Source organism: Vidua chalybeata, chromosome 1, assembly GCF_026979565.1.
Source record: "Vidua chalybeata isolate OUT-0048 chromosome 1, bVidCha1 merged haplotype, whole genome shotgun sequence".
Classification (NCBI taxonomy): Eukaryota; Metazoa; Chordata; class Aves; order Passeriformes; family Viduidae; genus Vidua; species Vidua chalybeata.
Window position 1 is genome coordinate 354840 of NC_071530.1, and position 20899 is coordinate 375738.

General features: G+C 57.7%; 1 protein-coding gene across 3 annotated transcripts in view; it reads right to left on the reverse strand.

Moving 5' to 3' along the window:
- AGAP3 (ArfGAP with GTPase domain, ankyrin repeat and PH domain 3) overlaps nt 1–20899 on the reverse strand; it is a 107790-nt gene that overhangs the window by 43477 nt on the left and 43414 nt on the right. For 2 of the 3 annotated variants that reach the window (XM_053942650.1, XM_053942641.1), the window contains exons 5-9: nt 20597–20738; nt 19160–19294; nt 16130–16257; nt 8113–8268; nt 4220–4312 (exon numbers count right to left, since the gene is read on the reverse strand). In XM_053942650.1, the coding sequence (XP_053798625.1) occupies nt 4220–4312; nt 8113–8268; nt 16130–16257; nt 19160–19294; nt 20597–20738 (654 nt within the window). Of the gene's footprint in view, nt 1–4219; nt 4313–5582; nt 5704–8112; nt 8269–16129; nt 16258–19159; nt 19295–20596; nt 20739–20899 lie in introns of those variants that run through there. The other variant, XM_053942660.1, reaches the window with a different exon arrangement.

A 20899-nucleotide genomic window follows, 5' to 3' on the forward strand; every position in this document is an offset into this window, starting at 1 on the left:
CCTTCTTGCCTTAAATCCAGCTCAGTTCCACAGTCTGACCTGCCCTTTTATAGCATCCTGCAGTACAGCTCCTCTCCTTGATGTGACTTCAACCTGATGCACCTTGATGCTACGAAACACCCACTTCAGCACTTCCAGCCTGCCCCAAACACATGCTGCCCGCAGAGAACAGTTCGGCTGCGCTTAGGTCAGCCTCAAACCTGCAATTGGCAAACTGAAGCACGACCAAACTCAGAGCAGGAAAGGAGGACCCGGCACTACTGCCCCTTTTTGCAAGCCAGAAGGAACAAAACTCCAAAAGGGGGAACAACCCAGGCCGCCTGCCCGTGCTGCTGCGCATGGCCCACGAGCCTCCAGCCCGGCTCCCGAGAGCCCTGCGCCGGCACACGCGGGTGCTCCTCAACCTCCCTGTGCACCCTGTGGGAGGACTTGCAGGAAGCAACTCTTCCACAAGTTTCTTTGGGTGTCACACACAAAAGGAGGAGAGCCCGACCCTCTTCCCCTCCGCAGTCTCCTTGGCTCTCCCGGCATTCCCCGGCCGTGCCGGCTGTGCCGCGCTGGCTGTGCCGGTGCTCAGTAAAAGCAGCAGCAGCAATATGCAGCGTAATGAAGCAGGGAGCGGCGATGGCCCCCAGAGGACTCGTTTACTCCACAAATCTCCCTTCCACTCACTTTTTGCTAAGAATTTTAACACCAAACTTAATTGTGAAGTCGCGTATTGATTGGAAAATGCAAATGGCAATTTAAATGTAATCTAAGCTCCCAGCATGATCCCAGCTCCCAAGGAGGAGGAGTCACCCGCCTTGGGCCCTGCTGGAGTGCACGGCCCGATCAGAGCCAGGCCAGGGGCCAGGGGACCCTCGGGCTGCCAGCACGCCCCATCTTCCCAGAAAGATCTGGTGGATGTGCAATTAGGAGCTCATTCCTGGTAACAAACAGCTGAGGAAGCTTCGTCTCCCGGCCTAATTAACCCACTTCTCGGAGACAAGTGTCCATCTATGAGGGAACTCTTCCAGCCTTGCAGGACCATCACCAAAAGAACACTGCAGCACACGGGCCCTGAGTCCCTGGCACAGAGCAGCCCTGGCAGAGGCACCAGCTGCTTGGAGGGTGCATAGGTGCTATTCCAGGTGTAGGGGGGCCCCAACACCCACAGTCTCACCTGTCCCCTTGGGGAGCTCCATCTTTTCCAAATGTGCATAAGGGAGACACATCAGGTCACCCAGAGGTGCTGTGCTGGAGAAGGCAGTGACAAGTAACAACCAAGCACCCTGTAGTAGCAACACACATCCCTCCCCAGCCAAGGCTCCCCAGTGTTTCTCTTTCTGCAGCACCCAGCCCAGCCTTCTGCTCCCTGGCTCCATGCAAACCCCAGACTCCACGTGCTGAGGAAGGCTGTCAGTGCTTCTCAACGCTTGTTCTGTCCTCAGGGAGACCAGGAAGGGATCATGGATCACAGTGATTGCAGCCATGGATGAGCCTGCTGCCCCGCAGCACTCGCTGCCTTCAGCCATGCTGGCAATGTAAGCACAGACCAGCCTCCTTCTCCCATGCAGAGGAGCCCAGCTGCTCCCGAGGTGACCTGCCAGCAGCCCCAGCACCGAATGTGCCAGCCCAGCAGTGCCTATGCCAAGGAAGCCCAACAGTCCAATGCTGGCCACAAACCCAGGCAGGAGATCCTGCCCATTTGCCACTCACAGCCCCAAACCTGCCAGCTTCTCTGCTCTTACAGCTGGGCAGGACCAACGAGTGGTCTAAGAGGAAAACTAACTAAAGGTCCCCCTCTCCTACTGCCTCTCAGAGACAGCAAGCAATGAGACCTCCACCATCTTCCAGAAGGGGCAGGTCCATACCTGAGACCAGAGCAGCCATCCCCTGTCCCGAACCTTTGTGATACAGAGCTACACCTCCTGAGAGTCTTTGCTCCTCTCCCTGCTGGTGGTACCAAGCTGTCACTCCTTGTGGTGTAGGGCCAGGAATGTGCCAAACTGTAGTGCTAACCTCACTATGGACCCCCTGACAAGCCCTTTCCCACAAGCCACATGTTGGTATCTTCTGGAACAAGTTAGTGTCCACCTGTCAAACACCACTTCCCCACTTATGTTCCTGTAAAAATCTGTTTCACAGAGATCTGCCAGGATCTCTGTGAAACCACGTTTTGCAGCTCTGGCTAGAAAAGGTGCCAGGCCTGAACCCAGCATGGACCTGGATCTCCTGTGGGAACTCTTTGCTCCAGGCTTTCCCTGTGAGCTGCTGCTGCTGTGAACTGGTTCCTCTGCTTAGTCCTGAACCAGGCAGCAGTTTGGCATCTCCTCCTCCTTGCCAAGCCCAGAGAGGATGTACAGAGGTTGTGTTTGCAGAGCTGGGGCTCTGTTGGTCCCAGTTCTCCCCATTTCACACAGGAACAGCACGGAATGACTTAATCCCACTAAAGCAACACAGCCTCTGCCAGACCAGCAAGGCCAGGCCCTGTCAGCAGCACAGGCAGAGGAGCAGGTAAAGAATCATCCTACCCTGCCAAGTGGAGGGAGATCCTAGAAAAAGGAGCCCAAAGGTCCAGGCACAATAGGCTGTCAGGTCCCTCTTAGGACCAGCCCTCGGCAGGCAGCAGCAGGACGTGGGGAACCAAATCAGGTCTCACTGAGGGCTCCAGCTGCTCTGCTCTCAGCCTCCCCTACCTCACCACAGAATAGCCACCCACCACTTCCCCTGCTGCCCAGCTTGGGCTGACCCCAAACCAGAGCTTATGGGCACTGCCACTGCAAACCAACGACCCACCACAATCAACAACCCACCTCACGCCAATGACCCCCCACACCAACAACGACCCACCACAAACAACAACCCACCAAAAACAGCGACCCACTGCACACCAACAATGACCCACCACAAACAACCCAACAACGACCCACCAAAAACAACGACCTACCAAAAACAACGACCCACCAAAAACAGTGACCCACTGCACACCAACAGCCCTGTGCTGCAGAGAGCAGGGCATGGCCCAGCACACAGCTGGGCTGCCTCTTCCTGCTGGGGCTGTGCCAAATTTGGGCAGCTCAGGAGCAGAGCCCCATGTGTGAGATCCCACAGCCTCCACCCTGGCATTGCTTCTCCTGCCACTGCTCCCTCTGGCTCCAGAGCCAACCCTCCCAAGGCTGCCTTCCCAACACCACCCTCCTTTCAGCAGAGCTCCTTGCCCGGGGCACCAACAGCCCTGCACAAACCTGCCCCAGGATTATTCCATGGGCAGGAAAGGGCAGGAGCTTTGGCAGCTCCAGCAGTGAGCAGGGTCTCTATCTTCTGACCCACCACTCCACTCCTCAGCTAGCCTGGCTCCACTGAGTCCTTCCCCATGGAATCTCACCACGGAATTGTACCAAGCAGCCACAACCTAGTGGGGATGTAGACTCTACTCTCCTGCCTCATGTCCTAGCACTCCTGCAATGCAGGGACACAACTGGCCTGTGCAGCTGAGCCCTGGCAGCGCTGGGGGGCCCATGGGACACAGAGGGGCCAGCAGGGGGTAAATGAATCCACAACGGGGGCACAACATGCAAGGCAGGAACACAAACTGCCAGATCAGTCTTTCCTGTAATGCAAGGAAATCCTGGTGGAAACACCATCCAGCCAATCCAGACCACTTGGCTCGCTTGGACGTCACCCATCACTGCTTGCCAGTGATGGACACAGGGACAGGCAACACTCTGGGTTGGATCCCGGCAGTTCAAGCTTCCCTGGAAGCCAAGAGGCAGGAGCAGAATGCACTGCTGCTGGAGGAAGCAGTGCCTCCCTTAGACTCCCAGCAGCTCACAGTGTGGGCACTGTGCTCACAGCTCTTTGCAGTAACCCATGAAGAGGGGAATCCCCTTCCTGTCCTGCCAGGAGCAGGAACAGGAGTGGAAAAGAACAGGAGAGAAGAGGAGCAGAAAGGAGCAGAGAGCGGCTGCGGCAGAGGTTGTGGCGGGCGTGGGGCATGGATGCCATCTGCTGGAACCGCTCTGCAGCCGCCGCCGCAGCCCAGCAGCACCCTGCCACGGCCCCCAGCAGCCCCCAGCAGCCCCCCACCCACCCGGGGCACGGGGCCCCCAGCAGCACCCCCAGCACCGTGCTCGCTGCCGGGCCCGGCGGGTGCGCAGCCCCCGGGGCAGAGGGGCACCGACCAGCCCCCACTGCCTGGACCCTGCTCTCGCAGCGGGGCGAAGGGGGAGCATCGAACCTGCTTCATGGGAATGGCCCGCCCGCTGCCAATACTGTCCGCTTTACACTCCGACACCTTCTTGTCGCGCTCCGGGTCCGCGCCCTTCCGAGACTGGAAGAGAAGAGACAGCGGCGGTTAGAGCTGGGCGCAGCGAGCGGAACGCACGGTCCCCTGTCCCCCGCAGGCTCCAGGCCAGACCACTCTGCTCTCCCCCAGGCCAGCTCTCCCAGCACCCGGCCCCTCTAGGGACACTCGGGACACTCCAGCCCAGCCCCCCAGCAAGCTCTCCTCTCCCCCCACTGCAAGCAGAGCTGTCCTCCTCCTGGCAGAGCGGGGCTGCGTGGGCCCCCCCTCCCGTGGGGCACACAGGACATGGCGACAGACAGAAATGGCATGGGATGCAGGTGGAGCATGGATGGAAGCAGGAGAGGGTCAGGCAGTGAAGGAACTCACACCTCTACTAATCCAACAGATTTATTCTGGTAACACACTTGCACCATACAAAGTAGCACAGGTCACCGGGCAGATACCAGCCCCTTACAAAAGAGCATGGACAATAAATATCTACCACACGTCTAGAGCGGCGAGAGCGGGACCCACCAGCGCCCGAGGGCCGCGGGGAGAGCAAACTCTGATAAATACAATATGAAATTTACAGTCTGTTGAGCAGAACTCATTCAAAGTGCTTAGGACAGAGGGAAATATCAAGTCATACATGGCATGGAGCACAACCAATACATTCAGAATCACAACAATGGCAGGAGGCAGCGGCAGCGTCTCTCTGGAGCGTCCTACACACCCCCTCAGTCCAGGAGGGCCCCGTGTGCTTTGGATCAGAAAGGGATACGAGCCCCGCGCGCCTGGGACACCGATTCATCAGATTTTGGGCCCAGAACCAAACAAAGAGATTGAAAGAGAAGAAAACTAAAGAGACACAGATGGCTGCTCGGCTGCGAGGAGAAGAGGAGAAGGAGCAGGAGTCCATGCAGGCTGCAGAGGTGCAGGAGGGAAGAAGGAGCGGAGCGCTAGCGGCAGGCGCTGCAGCGGCTCCCGCAGGCAGCAGCAAAGCGTCTTTTGGCCCATCCAGCTCCATGCGCGGCTGTCGCCCGGTCCCGGTGTGTCTGCAGGTCTTCCCATCCCAGGAGGGTCGTCCGCCTGGCATCCCCGAGAAAGGGCAGTGCCTAGACAGCATCCAGCAGGCCCAGAAATGTCCCAGCTTAAAGTGCAGGCGCAGGCCGTCTCAGCGCTTCCTAGACTTTACATTGGGGGGATTTAAAAGGCTCCTGCGTGTCTCCGAGGGGGGGACCCATGCTGGCTGGAGGGCGGGCGAGCCTCTAATCTTAGATCAATCCCAGTGCCCATCCCTTATCCGGCCCTGGAGAGGCAATGAAAAGTGAGAGAATTTGTACAGAGGTGCCGTGTGTAACCACCTGGATCTTCTAATTTGGAAGGAGTTGGAAAGGCCTTTTTGTTGATGAAAAGTTGGAAACAGTGGCACATATCTGCAAATATCGAAAGAATAAAGAGTTTGGCAAGTTATACTCAGAACACGGACATGAGTCTGTCAGTGATGGGTGCCAGCGGACAGCACGGACAGGCCACGGAGTGGGCGCCAGCGGCAGCAGCAGTCGGGGCTGGGGCTGGGGCTGGGGCAGGAGTGGGTGCGCGCCTCGAGGCGCGGGTGGGCGCAGAGTTTGTCTCCACCTGGAGCTCTGGGGCACGCAGACCCCACAAAGGGGAATGCAATCCAGTGGGGAGTGGAAGGGGAGCAGGAGAGGAGCCAGAGCAGGAGAGAGGAGAAGGAGAGTAGAAGAAGAGAGGAGGAGGAGGAGAAGAGTGGAAGAGGAGAGGAGGAGGAGGAGGAAGAGAAGGAGGAGAATGGGGAGGAGGGGGAGGAAAGGAGAAGGAGAAAAGGAGAAGAGGAGCAAAGGAGTCAGGCATAGCTCAGGACTGGGGCTGCAGCAGCTCCCAGAGCTGGGCCGAGCACTGCACCTCGGGAAGGCCTGTGCTCACCTGGGGACCCTATAAGGACAAAGGCTGCTGGCTACACCTGCGCTGCCTGCCTGGGAAAAGCTAGTGGCAGAAAACAGCCTGCCCTCTCCTTCCCTTCCCGCCCTTCCTGGTCCTGTCCCACTGTGGGAGGTGTCGGGAGCTGCTGCTGCTGCCACGACCAGATGGGTGAAGACGTCAACGTGAGCCATGGATGTGCACCAGCACACGAGCAAGCAGGTGAGGTGAGCCCCAGCCCCGCGGCGAGTGAGCACAGGTGAGCCCGTGGCGGAGAGCAAGCGTGAGCCCAGGATGAGTGAGCGCCTGAGAGCCCCACACGCATGATGACGTCCACAGCGAACAAGCGCAAGCCCCGCAGCAAGCCGCCCTCCTCCCCCCCGAAGCGCGTGCCCACCCCGAGAGCTCGGGGCTCCCGAGAGCGTGAACGCGAGCCGGCGGCGAGTCCAGAGGCATCGGTGAGCAGCACGGGTGCTGGCACAGCGCGAGCACCCGCACCGGCACGGCAGCAAGCGCGGCGAGAGAACGGCGGGGCCCAGGGCAGGCACCCGCCAGCGCTGCGTGCACGGGGAGCGCGGGCTCGGACACGCGACAGCTACCGGGCATTCCAGAGGGCACAGCGCGGGGAAGGCAGCGAGGGAACAACCATGCGCTGGGAGTGGGGACCTGCTGCGAGCGGCCGCGTGTGCTGGCAGGAAGGTGTGGGGAGCGCAGCCCAGCCGCCAACGGCACACGGACAGGGTGAGCGTGGGCCTGGGGCAGGCACAGAGAGCTGGGGGGCATGAGATGCAGCCGGGGAATGCACGGAATATTTGGGAGGTCAGTGCAGAAGCTGCCAGGATGTCAGAAGCCAAGGGAGATGGGCACATTCCAGCACGAGGAGTGGGGAACCTGGGATGCCAATGGTGCAGTGAGAGGAACAGGGCACAGGACACTGAATTTGTGTGGTCTGGGCTCAGAGCGATAGCGGCTGGTCACAAGGGTGACACAGTGACAACAGGTACAAGGGCTTTGTTGTGGCTGGTTTCACAAACAGCAGACACAGTGTGCTGAGCAATGGTGGCTGGAAAGCACATTGAGATGGGGAGAGGATCAAGGCCGGAGCCTGCACATGTACACAGGGAACAGAGGCTACACCTGCGCTAGACAGGGGACTGGGACATGTGTGTGCTCACAGCGAGGGGACACTCATGGCTGTGCTCAGAGCAAGGGTGAGTGTGAGGGCAGGACTGTGCACACCGCGTGGACGGCGTGATGTGAGAGTGTGCAGAGAGGCAGGCTACAAGGCAACCAGCGCAGCTGTGGGCTGCAAACGTACCCTGCTCCACCTGGGGCCCACAGCTTCGCTGCCTCCCCTCTGCCTTCCCTCCCTCCACACCCACAGCAGCTCCCACGTGCGCTGCTCAAGTCACACAGGATTCAGGAACGGGAGTGAGTGGGGCCCCATGCCAGGTGCTGAGCTCTGCACAGCACCACTGGCACAGCATCACTAGCACCAAACAGGAGGCCAACCGACCAGGGGCTCCGTGCCACGCTCGGGGTATGCAGCCCCCAGGAGAGGATGAGCAGAGTCACTGGTGCTGTGCACGCACAGCGGCACCCCCTGTAATGAGCAGGAGCTCACACACACTACACACCCACACGAGTGCACCCCTGCACTCTCCCATGTGTGTGAGGAATCTCCTGCTCCCAGATGCTCCCCATGCACATCCACTCTGCCTGAAGCAGCCTGCAGCACCACGGTCCCTGCACACGCGGGTCCCTCCCACACAAACACTCCTGCCAGCACAGCATGGGTTACCGTGCAGGAGAGCCCAAGGGCTCAGGCTGCCGTGACCCACTCCCTTGCCCTCTCCCCTGCTCAAATCCCACCCCAGAGCTCCTGGGCTCCCTGTGCCTCTTACCGTGAAGATGTTGGAGCGCCGCTTGGACTGCTTGCGGATGGGGGTGGGGGTGTTGGAGGCAGCGATGGTCTCGATCCGCAGCTCCCGCTGGCTGATGCTCGGGGTGGAGGGCACAGAGGAGGAGTAGTCACTGAAGGCTCCTCCACCGTTGGTGGCCTGCAGGAGGAGACGGATGGTCAGAGAGGTCAGAGACAGGCTACCTGGAGGCACGACTGCAGGAACAGTGGCATGCGCCACGTGGCCTCATGCCAGGCAGGGCACGGTGTGCCGCGCAGCACTGGGACTGGGTGACATCCAAAAAACCATGGAATGGTTTCGGTTGGAAGGGACCTTAAAGACCATTTAGTTCCAACCCCCTGCCACGGGCAGGGACAACTTCCACTAGACCAGATTGCTCTAAGCCCCATTCAACCTGGCTTTGAACACTTCCAGGGATGGGGAGCTCACAATCTCTCTGGGCAACCCAGAGAGACATCTGCTGCCAGGCACTGCTCCTGCTCAACAGAGGGGCTTGGGAAGCCTTTCGCCTCTTTCTGCTCTAGTGTTTTCACCAGTAAAATGTTCAAGTTCTGAAATCACAGAGAAGGGCAGCAAATGGCCAGAGAAGCCCAGCTGAAACCCTTCCAAACATAGGTGTAGAACAAGGCCTGAGGCAGCAGGGTCCCACATAGCTGTGTCCAGCAGAGGGGCACAGCCAGGGCACCTCCACCTGCTCCCAGAACACAGGATCAGGGTCACTCTCCTTGGGTAGTCACTCCCTTCCTCTCCACTGAGCCCCTCAGACATGAGGCTGTGAGGCAGCCCAAAGCCTGCCAAGCTCCAAGCCCCACTCATCCATTCCCATTCCATGAGGACAGCCGTGATGCCAATGGGGATGTGTGTCCCCAGGACTCCAGCATTCACCTCTCCTGTGTCCTGAAGCACAGAGTGCCACACTACAAACTCAACTTCTGTGTGGAACCCATCTCTGCTGCTGGTTTGGAGGTCTCTCTGAGCAGACCCCGAGGCTGACACACGTCTCCCGTGCCTGCAGACCACCATAGGCATGGCTGTGGTGGCCTGTGCCTGGGAACACAAGGAGCTTCACCAACACCTTGCTGGACTTCATGGCAAGAGGAAGATCCAACCGTGCAGCCATACACCCAAATCACCAACATATCTCTTGCAGACGAGGCTGCTCACTCAGTGTGGGCAGCCACTGGACAGGGGCTTAGGGACACCCCAGAAACAATACTGGCATGGAAGCATTCCAGGTCTGCAGCCCAGGACATCTCACTATGACAGGCATATGGCAGCCCGAGCTCCCTGGCAGCTCTGAACAGTATTTCAGAAACACATGGAGGAGCTGCCCCTAGAAGGGCAGGTGAGCTCCAGCACCCCAGAAGGGGCAGCCTGCCTCCTCCCAGCTCCACACTCACAGAGTGGTGGCATCAATGGCCCAGTGACTTCCTCCATCCCGCCTACACTCTGAGCAGGAGTGAAGCCCATGCAGGGTGATGATCTGCTGAAGGGGCTCTGCAAGAGACCCCCATCCCCAGTGGGATCAGAGCCTTATTCTGAGACAAGCAGTTCAGAGAAGTGTGAAAGGGGCTGCACAGGCAGAGCAGTGACCATGACCCACAGCCCGGTCTCAGAGAGAGGTGCAACCTTCACCCAAGCCACAGATGCCCTCATCTTTAACAAGAGATATGGGAGAAGACACACAATGAGAATTTAAGAGAGGAAAAAACCACCCAAGCAGCATTTCAGTTTCCTCCTCATGAAGGAAGAGCAAGGAAAAGAATTCCATGCTGTGAGCAGGTGGGTGGCTCAGACCATCCCAACCTGTCTGGAAACAGGAACGTTTCTGAAGTCCTGAAACACAGAACAAGAGGTAACCTGGCCTGGTTGTACTTTTCCACAAGTACAAGAAGCTGGGAACTTTGTCCAGTTTGCCTGGGAGCTCCTCTGCAGGGTGAGGAACCCTGTGCTGGACAAGAAGGTTCTGCTGCCAAGTCCCAGGAAAGGGGGGACCACCAGGGACACAAATGGGTGAAGCAACATGTCACCTGCCAGTGGCTTCTGCACCTTCAACAGAGAGAGCTCCAGTCAATCCCGGGTCCAACGCCCACAGAGGAGTTCTGCAGGTGCTGCGATCAGAAGAGCTGCAGAGAGCCAGGGCCACCGAGTCACACATGCGCAGTCTGTGTTTAACTGGCTCATCACATGTGAACTAGGTCAAAGAAAGTGAAATATTCCAATGCTAGGAAGAGTAGGAGGATGCTGCAGCACAGACAACCTGCCACATGGAACAGTGAGCTGGGCATGGCTGTTCCTCAAAGACCAGCTCCTGGCCATGCCTGGCATGTCTCGGTGACCTTGGCTGCACGTTCACGATGCTGTGACTGTGGGGAGAAGCCAGTTCTGAGGAGGCTGCAGAGTCTGAGCTCCTGCCAGAGCAGCTGGAACAAACTCTGTGGGCTGCAGGTGATGGACACTGAAGCATCAAGGAAGAAATTTTGCTACACCCTGTTTTATGTTTTACTTACTCCCTGCAGTCCTGTGTGTCATTTCTGTCTGGCCAGAATAACTTTCCTTAGCCTGTAAGTCTGCCTGGTGCTGAAGCCAAGGTTACTGTCCTTGAGTGATGAAGGACACTGGCCTTTGAGCCTCCCATGTCCCACAGACCAAACCTCAGGAAGGGCTCTGGGGCTGGAGGATGGCTCACATCAGGCTATGAAGGCAAGCTGCCACAAATTTGGGGGCAGAGGAGAAAGTCCTTCAAAGACAGCAAGTGGCTCTGGCAATCCTGAGCCAATCCTGAGCTCTGCTGGAGCAGGGAGCTCCCTAACTTCCATGGGATCTAGGGACACAGGACAAATCTCAGGGATGTGGGAGAACAAGATGACAGGTCTGGGCCGGTACCATGTGTCTGCTATTGTCAGGTACTTTGCTAGTGGACCTGAACAACCACCTGTGGTCACCATTGGAATCTGAGAACACAGTGGGAACTGGAAACTTGGTAAATGCCTGTGGGACAAATCCTTCCCATTAGTGTGTAACTGGTGGAAGAGCATCAGCAGCCCACGGGTGCCTGGGAAGGGCAGAACTCAGCTGGAGTTCAGGGCAGTAATTCCTGGTGTAACAAGGCCTGAGGCGGAACAAGGAGTTTGGGAAGGGCTCTGAGTGCAAGAGCACAGACAAACAGCAAACACCAACCCGGGGTCTGCAGGAAGAAGGGAGAAGCCAGAGGAGCATAAGGACGATGGAAAGTGGGCACCATGAGGCGAGCAGGCAGCGGGACACGGGCTTCCATGAGGAAATGCCAACGCCTGCCGCTGCAGCTCCTGAGCTCTGACGGAACGTGCCGCAGCAGGCCAGTGAGCGCTGTTACCAGCTCAGGTGAGCTGCCCCTGGGGCTTCATTTCACTTGCAAACTTTGGTTTTCCACCTCTTTCATCTGATCTCTCCCTGAAGCCTGGATGCAGGCCCTCCCAGTGCCCCCCAAGAGCCTGTGCAGGAAGGCAGACCGAGGCCATCGGAGAAGAGCCATCATACTGGGCAGCCCAGAGCACGCCAGGGATGGCAGCAGCTCCCAAGGCCCAGGGGGGCACCCAATTCCCTCCACCAACCTGTCAGGTACCAGCCTGGGGTACCTGTGTTACCTCCTGCCAGCTGCTGGGAACCAGTTTCCTGGCAGAAAGACAAACTGCCATCCCACAGCAAACACAACACTGACTCACCCACAGCCTGGGGAACTCCCAAAGGCATCCCAGAGGCCCTGAAGAAAAACTGAGAACGGGGCAGCAAAAGTGAGGAAATCAGGTAGAACAACTCTGCAGGTGTTGCAAGCACCCACTGGCCCGAGAAACTCCCATCCCCTCCCTGTAGGCAAGGGCCAGGAGCTGCCAGGAGGGAGCAAAGTGGGAGTCAGGGCCAAGTGAGGAGTGGGATTCCCAAACCCATCCAACTCGCTCACTCAGCAATAGGTGTGGGCAAGATACAGAGAGGAGAGCCCAAGGCAGCAGGCAAGAGCTTTCCCTGGGGCTGCTGGTTCTGGGGAACACCAGGTGCCTGCTCCAGCGGGTGCAGACCACACCCCTCAAGCTGCTGGGAAGGCCAAAGGGACAGATCTGTGTCCCCAAGGGAATGCAGGACTCCAGGGCTGGCCCTAGCTCCTGCCATTCCAGACTGATGCTGAGCACAGTAGCCAGGGTCAGGGACCCACCAAGCACACCTAGTGACTCAAGAGAGCTGGTGGAAAACCCTGACCAGGGCTGACCTGCTCCTACAGCTCCCTTTCCCTCCCCATGGATGGAGCAACATCCTCCAGGCAACACTGCAGAATAAGAGAAAAAACCCCAAACTCCCAAAGGCAGAAATGGAAGCAGGGCCTTTGGCTGGTTTCCAAGACCATCGTGCACTGTGCAAGGCGACCAGGACACATGCACAGCACCACTGTCTCAGGAGAAGAGAATCCTCCAGACAGATGGGGAACAAGGAGTCCCTCCTGTCCCAGTAACCACACTGGACTGGTCCAACTGACAGAGCAGACAAGTAGTGGCCATGTCCAAAAAAGTTAGTTTGGCTCAGCCAGTAGTGTCAAGCTACTTCCAGAAGAGGGGAAGGGGCCCAGGCTCCTGGCCCCTTCTGTCTACTTCCAGAAGAGTTGTTCCCTCTTCTGGAAGTTGTTCTCTTGTTCTCCAGAACAAGAGAAGGGGCAGGGCTGGGTCCTAGCTCCTACCTACCATAAGGAGCCCTTTGTGGGGGACTCCTTGTTCCCATTCCAAGAAAAGTGCCTTCTCAGCCAGGAGCTCCAGGGGACAGCACTGTTCCCACAGCATGGGCCAGACCAGGCCCAGAGCAGCACTGCCAATCCCAGTTCCAGGGGCTCCTCCTGACCCTAAATGCCAATCCTGTTGTTCCAGGGCCTCCTCCTGACCCCCAAATGCCAGTCCCACTGCTCCAGGGACTCCTCCTGCCCCCCTCCAGGCAGTACTGGAAGGGAAGGGGATCCTTCTGTCCCAAGTGCATGTCTCACCTGTACACACTGATACCTGAGGCACAAGGCAAAGCTCCTAATTGTGTTTTTTGTCTGGCTTCTCTCCACCTCATCACCATGTTAAGTCCCGTGCTCCTAAACTCTTCCTTGAGAGCCTTTTTCCTGTTTTCCCTGTGCCAGTTACTGCTCTTTGACTTGCAAAAGCAAATGAGAAACCCTGGTGAGAGCCCCAGGCCCTCAGGTATGACAGAGTTCAGCTCAGCTCCACAAACACCTTGTCACCCTCCCATTGGTCCTTCCTGGCAGGGTGATCCTATCCACCCCCTCCCAGAGCTGCCCCACCATGTCCTGCAGGGCCAGGAGCAGGGCACACCAGGACACTGCTCCTCAGTACCCACCTGGGCATGGTGTCCTCCCACGGGGGCAGCCTGAGCACACACCTGAGCGTGTGGGCTGCTCTGCCCAGTTCCCTGTCAGAGCCATCAGTTATGAGTAAATCTGTTTCCCAAAGCCACTTGGATTTTCCCTGAGGACAGCGGGGAGCAGCTCCAGAACCTCACTTCTGAGACCATGCAAGAACAGGCAAACACTTCACGGCATTTTAGGATCACTCACCATTGCTTCACTATTTTTATAAGTGTCCTTAGTAATGGGGGAGAGACATGCAAACACCAGGGGCAAAGACTGCTGCACGGGTCACTGGCACCGAGAGGGTTTGTGATGGGACCACACAAGAGCCAGGAACACAAACTGACTTTGGTCACCCTTGTGGGGGCCAGGTTTGCCAGGCGCAGGGGGGGCACTGGGCAGGCACAGAGCAGGTCCGGGCAGGGGCACAGGCCATCAAGCAATCCCTGTGAGCTGCACGCTGCGTTACTTCCCTTCACAGCTCTGCTTCCCACCACAGCTCCCTACGTCCCTCCAGCCAAGCCAGGAGCACAGCAAGGTACAGAGAGCAAAGGTCTGTCCCCGAGCAGCAGCCAGAATTCACCTCTACACAGATGTCGTCTGCAAGCCGTGCTGAGAGGTGCTCTGTGGGAAGGAAAGGAGAGGAAAGCAGGGACGGCTCTGAGCAAACTCCTCACAAAGCTCATGACATGCAGTTAGAAAATTCTTCCAAAATTTGGTTCCCCGCAGCCAGTCCTAAATCCACCCCTTTTGTTCAGTGCTGCCTTTCCTCAAGGAGCTCTTTGATGTCACACCTGTGTACTTGAGGTCAGGTTTGGCCTATCTCTGCACTCATTCCTCAGCTAAACCAGTCAAGTGCTTACTTTCCTCCCATGTCAGGGTCTCTTCCCTCCCAGACGTTTTTGCTATCCTTCAGGTTCCAAGCACAGTCACTTGAGTGACTGGATTCCAGCAGGGGAACCCGGGGGTCTGGCAGCCCCATCCCTCGCACAGGGAACGCTTCTCAGCTTCACAGCAAACACACTGCCTGCCTGGCACAGCCAGTGCCAATGACACGGATTTATTGGGACTCTTCTCATGCTCTGGACATGGAAGAAAACGCTAAACAAGTGTCCAGCTCCCCTGAGAAATGCTGACCTTGGCCAGCAGCCTCTTGCCTCCCTTCCAGCACAGGTGGCCTCTCCTTCCCAACCAGGCTCAAACTGTACACAAATTGCTAATAAAACCCTCAAATTACCAGAGACACTCAAATCTGTATTTCCCTTGGACTTTGCTCTCCACATTGGATGTCTCCCATTGAACTTGTCCCCACCTTTCTGGACACAAGCACACTCTGACAGAACCTGGCTTTGCAGCCTTCCCCAGCAGCCCATCCACCTGCACACAGACTTTACCTGAACTTGCTGGTGTCCAGGTGACCTGAAGCACCAGGAAGGTGGCACAGGTCTTTGCAAAAACCTGCACTCACCTACCTGCAATCCAGCTTTAGAAGCCTCTACAGTCAGGTAGGCTGCAGATATGGCTCAGGTCTGTGCAGGGACAGGCTCCTGTGGTGGGGGCCCAGGAGTCCTCCCAGGGCTAGGAGGCTCTGACACACACAGAGCTTCAAAGGCAATCCCTTATGGAAAACCCATCAGCTACATGTTCTGTCCCTCAGTCAGAGGCAGATTTCCTGCAGTCCCTGTCACAGATCCTGTGAATCCATATGCCAGTTGCTGCAGAGATGGAATCTGTTGCCTTGAGTCCCTGGGAACAATGGAGCCCAGGACCCCTCCTTTCTTCCTCACCAGTCGCCCAGCCAGCATTTCTGTGGGCACTGGGAATGCAGGAAAGCTTGAATGCAGTGAGGTGGCTGCCTGAAGGATCTCCTCCCCCAACCCCTCACCATGGAGCCTGTCCTGCCTCAGCTCTGCTCCAGGATCACAGAACATCACCGTCTTCCCCGTACCAAGACCTTGGCAGACCTTACCAACAGCACAGAGCCCTTCCTCTGGCAGAGGGGAGGGAACCTCCTTCCCTGTTCTGCTCCTTCAGCTCACCACTGAACCCACCTGTCCACAGGTAGACCCCCTCAGAAGCCTTCAGATGCATGTGCACGTAGGCCATCAGCTCCCTGAGTCCGGGGGAGGCAGGAGCTGAGCAGCTGTGCCCACCCAGCTTGGGCAGCCAGAGCAGCCCCTGCCACAGAGCCCTGTGCTGCCCAAGAGCTCCCACACACGGCTCTGCTGCGTGCCTGCCAAAGCACCACGCAGTCTGGGCACCATGAGCCAGACCCAAAGGGTTAGACGTGAAACTTGACCTCAGGGGCAAGCATCAAACTGTCACACTCTCATAAAATCATGGAGTGCTTTGGGTTGGAAGGGACCTTCAAGTACATTTCATTCCACCCCCTGCCATGGGCAGGGACACCTTCCACTAGACCTGGCTGCCCCAAGCCCCATTGCTCCAACGTGGCCTGGGACATTCCCAGGGAAGGGGCAGCCACAGCTGCTCTGGGCCATGGAAGAAGCAGCAGGGTGACACCACTCTGCTCTTCCAAAGAGCCAGCCCAGAGCAGTCTAAGGATGAACTGCTGGCTACTGAGCTGAGGTTGTGGAGAGCACAAGAGGTCCCGTTCCCATTCCCCACCTGGTTGATGTGGACAGAAGGAATGGAGGCTGCGGACACAGATGAGTGGCTGGGTGAGTTGGGCAGGGACTTGCAGGGGCCGATGGACAGCTGGTGCTTCTTCCGGAGAGCCACCACCTTCTGAGCCACTGGAAAAGGGAGAAAGGGACAGGGTCAGCCTTCAGAAAGCAGTTTCCTCCCCCACAGATTTCTGGAGGGCTTCCGGGAGAGCCAGGCCTTTTCCCTGACTGATGTGCTGCCTGCACTGCTCAGGCTGAGTCCCCAGAGGATCTCCACCTGCCCCCTCGGGCATCACACAGAACAGCAACTTCCCACGGACACCATGAGCCCGGGCCTGCTGCAGGAGAACCCCTGGGCAGTCCATCACCTCTCAGTCACCCCTCATGGCAACTCCAGGAGCCACGTACTGGACTGAACTGCCTGGGCAAATGCCACCTCCATCAGTCTGGGCCTTGTGGGTCTGTAAAGGGACACCCTGAGGGGTTCTCTGTAGAATGCTTGGTGGGTCACTAGGGACCTTTGCATGCACCTCCTCTGTCCAGACTTGCAGTGCTGGGTTTGCCTTGAAACACGGAGTGATGCTCAGGTGCTGGTCTCACAGTGACACTGGGCAGTGGGGCTGCTCAGGCTCTGCAGGCAGGGCACACCTCTCTGGATGTACAGCACAGCTGTGTGTGGCAACCAGAGAAACTGGAACAGACTGGTTTAAGGGACAGCAGAAATTATCCCAGAAAATCTGGCTGATGTTCAGGAAGTAGAAGAGCCTGGGCCCGGCACGCAGGAAGGTGAAGGTCACCTCAAGGTGCCTCATTTCAGGACTGGGGAGATGTTATCCCTCCAGTGTGGTCTCACGGGCCTCATGGTTAATTCCTCATTAGCAGCAGTGGTATGGGATAACTGATGGGCAGAGCCTCTGCCAGGCCCTGCCAGCCAGCAGTGGCTGAGGGCTTTGTCTGGCTATTTCCTGGCCCCTGGGGGGCTGGAGCTCACAGTGTGCTCAGCCAGCATTGGCATGGGAGATGACCCCTGGGCAGGGGATCCAGAGCCTCCCTGGCAGTTCATGCTGGAGCCTGGGCCTGCAGCCCCATGTTTGAGGGGGATGATGGAGAGCAGCAAAGCCAACAGCACCCCAGCCACAGGTCCTGGGCCATGGAGCCACTGGCTGTCCTCTCCTGCCCTCTCCAGTGCTCAGCACAGAGGAAAGGTGGGACCATGCACTTGGGATCTGCAACAGAGCTGAAGCTCAAGAAGTGACCCAGAGCACAGGGCAGCACAGCTGCTGTCCCTCCTGCACCCTGCAGGACCAGGGCTGGGTCACTCCTCCTCCTCCTCCTCCTCCTCCTCCTCCTCCTCAGGAACATCACCAAGGTGACCACGGCTAGGGGCTCCCTGACCTTTTCTTGGTACAGAAACACTCTTAAAATGAAGCCCAGGAACTGAGGCCCCCCCACACCAATGGCTCCTTGCAAACTGTCCTGGCATCTGCTGAATCTGAACCCCAGATTTCTGCAAACAGGAACTGTGAGGGTAACCCTGCGAATAAAGTTCTTTAACCAGACCTCTCTGGAGCCAAGAGGGCAGAAGGCACATTCCATACCAGCCCCCACCTCAGGGGGCTCTGCCATGAGGGGACCAAGCCAACCCTTCCTCAGGGCAGGCCTACCTCAGGGAGTCCTGGAGCTGACCAGGCACTGCAGGACACAGCCCAGCCTAGGGCACTGTCCCTGCCTGTGCCAGGGCCACCACCTGGCAAGACCTGGCAATACCAAGATCCCATCCTCTCACTGCAGAAGTCCCTGTGACATCTGTGGACTTGGGAAGGAGGGAGGAGCACAATTCCCAAAAAGCAAGCAGCACCTCCAGGGAGAATTCTGTCAGGAAATGAGAAACCAGCAAGGAGGAAGTGACCCCTGTTGTCCTGCCAGGTGTCCTTCTCACGGTGACCTTTGGCAGCCTGACTGCCCTGACACAGCCTCGGCCACAAAAGCCCCACCACCATCAGGCACACACTGCACTGAGCTCAGACCAGACACAGCACAGCTCAAGCAGCTCCAGGCCACACACCGGACACCAAGACCCGCTCTGAGGAACAGGGTCTCTGCTGCTCCTGCCTGAGCTGTGGTGGCACAACAGCCAGGGCCACCCAGCTCTTGAAGAATCCCTGTGCAGTTGGTGAAGATGGAGACACCAGTTTTTCTGTCTCAGAGCATCCCCCACTCTCTGCAGCACCACGTGCATGTGTGGGAAGAGTTGCCTGTGAACACCAAGGGGCAGGGTGGTCACTCCCTCAGGCTCTCATGCCAGCACATTGACCTGCTCCCCAAAAAGGTCAGTGGCCACTGGGTGGGTGTGACCCAGGACAGTGGCAGGGAAGGGCTCTCTAGAAACAGAGGTGCAGCACACGCTCCACCCAGCACAGGCAAGCAGGCAACCTCAGCTCTGAAAGCAGCTCTTCAAGCTCCTGCTGTGGGAAGTGGACATCCTTCCCAGCCTGCCCGGGGTAGGTCTGCTGGGATCCAGGGTGGCGACTTGTGGAAGGAGTCATATAAAGGCAAGTCTGATGGAAACTGGATTGCCATGTGAGGAAAGGTCCTCACAGAGTCTGTGACTGCCAGGACTCCACAAGATCCCACACCAGCTGCACCAGGATCCACCAGATGCCAGACCAGCTGCATCATGACCCTCCAGTGCTCACTAGGAAGAACTGCTTACCCACTCCAGAAACACCTCATCCCATCAGCTTCAGGCCATTCCCCCTTGTCCTGTCACTAGAGGGAACACACAGTCTCCTTCAGGGTAAGTTCACAGTTAATTTAAGCAGACTGCAAACCCCCAGAGATGGTGCAGGTTCCCTGTGCCCCTCAGCATCACTGCTGCAGACCCCTCTCCAAGCCCAAGCAGGAATGCTCTCTCACACTGTTCCTGTGAGGAACAGCTGCCCCACCCAGCTGCCCAGGTGCTGCTTTCCTACTCCAAGGGCAGCACAAACTCCTCTGTGAGGAGGAGCTGCCCTGATGTGGCTGCAGTTACCATCCTGGAAGACCCTCTCCACGTTCAGGCCGTAGGTAGCGCAGGTCTCGTAGTACGTGCAGCGCTTCAAATCATTGGAGAGCTTCCGTGCCCGGGAGTCGTCAATGACGCGCGGGTTGGTGGCACTGATTGCATCTGCAAGCCAAAGGGACAGGAGGCTGAAAGGCAAGGACCCTGTCCCACCCAGCCACAGGTCCCACGACACTTCTGGCCTCCCTCCCTCTCTTCACACAGAGGAACCACCTCCGTAGCACTGTCCCATAAATGCCTGTGATCGCAAAGTCCCACGTTTGTAGAAAAATGGATGAATCTCTGTAAATGAACCTGACTCAATTTCCCAAACCACCCAGCCACCAACATTTCAGCAAGACAGAGGCAGAACACCTCTGGGAGATGTGAGCACTAAGGCCAGGCAGCCCCAGCTGCCAAATAAATGGATTTGTTAGTCTCCAACATTTTAGGGCTCATGACCAAGCCCTACATGTTAAAGAATCCAAGGGAGAAATCCTCCTGGTTTAACGAGAAAGTTGACTCTGCTGAGATGTCTCCACAGCCAAGGAATTCCTGGACAGCTCTAAAATACAGGCTCAATTTGGATCCTACCAAGCCACCAAGTGCTTGCCTGTTTTGGAAAAACTTCTTTCCAAAGAGGAATCCAACTCCTTAAAGATAAGCCAGGGACGAGTGGGGGCTGCAAACAAACCTTTTCAGATAGGAGAAGTAGGACCTGCACTGTGAGGAAGGTCCAGTTCTCCAGATGGTTGTGTGCTGTACCAAGGCTAGCACCTCACCTGGTTCTGTGTCTGGGACAACAATGCCCTGTTACCTGTTCCACTCCTGCACCTCCACAGTGCATGCTGCCACCTCATTCCTGAGCAAGATCACTCAGTCCCAAAATTCATTCCACAATCTCTAAATATCCAAAGTTTAACAACTTTGTTCTGCTTTTAATATGAGGATCTGGAGCAGACCCCCTGTGACTGCCACCCACTGCTCCTGCCTGTCTTCCTGGCCTCAGAGCTTCTTCCTGGCCAGGAACAGGTCACACAGTGCTCAGGAACTGTCCTGCCAGGACAGTTTTACCCTACATGTCCTGCTCCTGCTCTCTACTCTCACACAGAAAACTCTTCACCCCAGGCTCCCTCCTGCCTGTGCTGGCAGAACTGGGGGAGGCAGCACCAGGGAAACATGCCATTTCCAAGAGGAAAGTGGCTCCATGGAATGAGGCAGCTCTCTCTGGGGAAGCTGAGCTGGTGTGAGCAGGAACTCCCTCCTCAGGGCTGGGCTGTGGCCTCAGCACCATCTCTCAGCCCCACATAGGGCTCACAGAGCAGGATGCCCCCGTGCTCACGGGGCCAGCGGGATGTGGCACCAGCGCTCCCGCCCGAGGCTGGGGCCCCCTCCCCAGCTTCCCCCTAAGCCAGGCGCCGTTCTCACCCTGTGTGCCCACCAGCACCATCGGCACCTCCGCCGTGTTCCGGTAGCTGCAGAGCCGCAGGTAGTAGTTGTAGACGGTCTGGAAGCTGATCTCATCCTCCAGGCTGAAGACAAACACCACTGCATCGACCCAGGCAGCAAACTGAAGAGACACGGCAGGATTACAGCGCGGATGAGCAGCTGGGGACCCGGGCCCGGGGCAGCCAGCACGGGCAGCCACGCACCGGGCTCAGCCAGCACCACCTCCCCCCAGCCCCTCCACCAGCACTGGCTGGGAAGGGACCACAGGGAGGACAGGTCTCC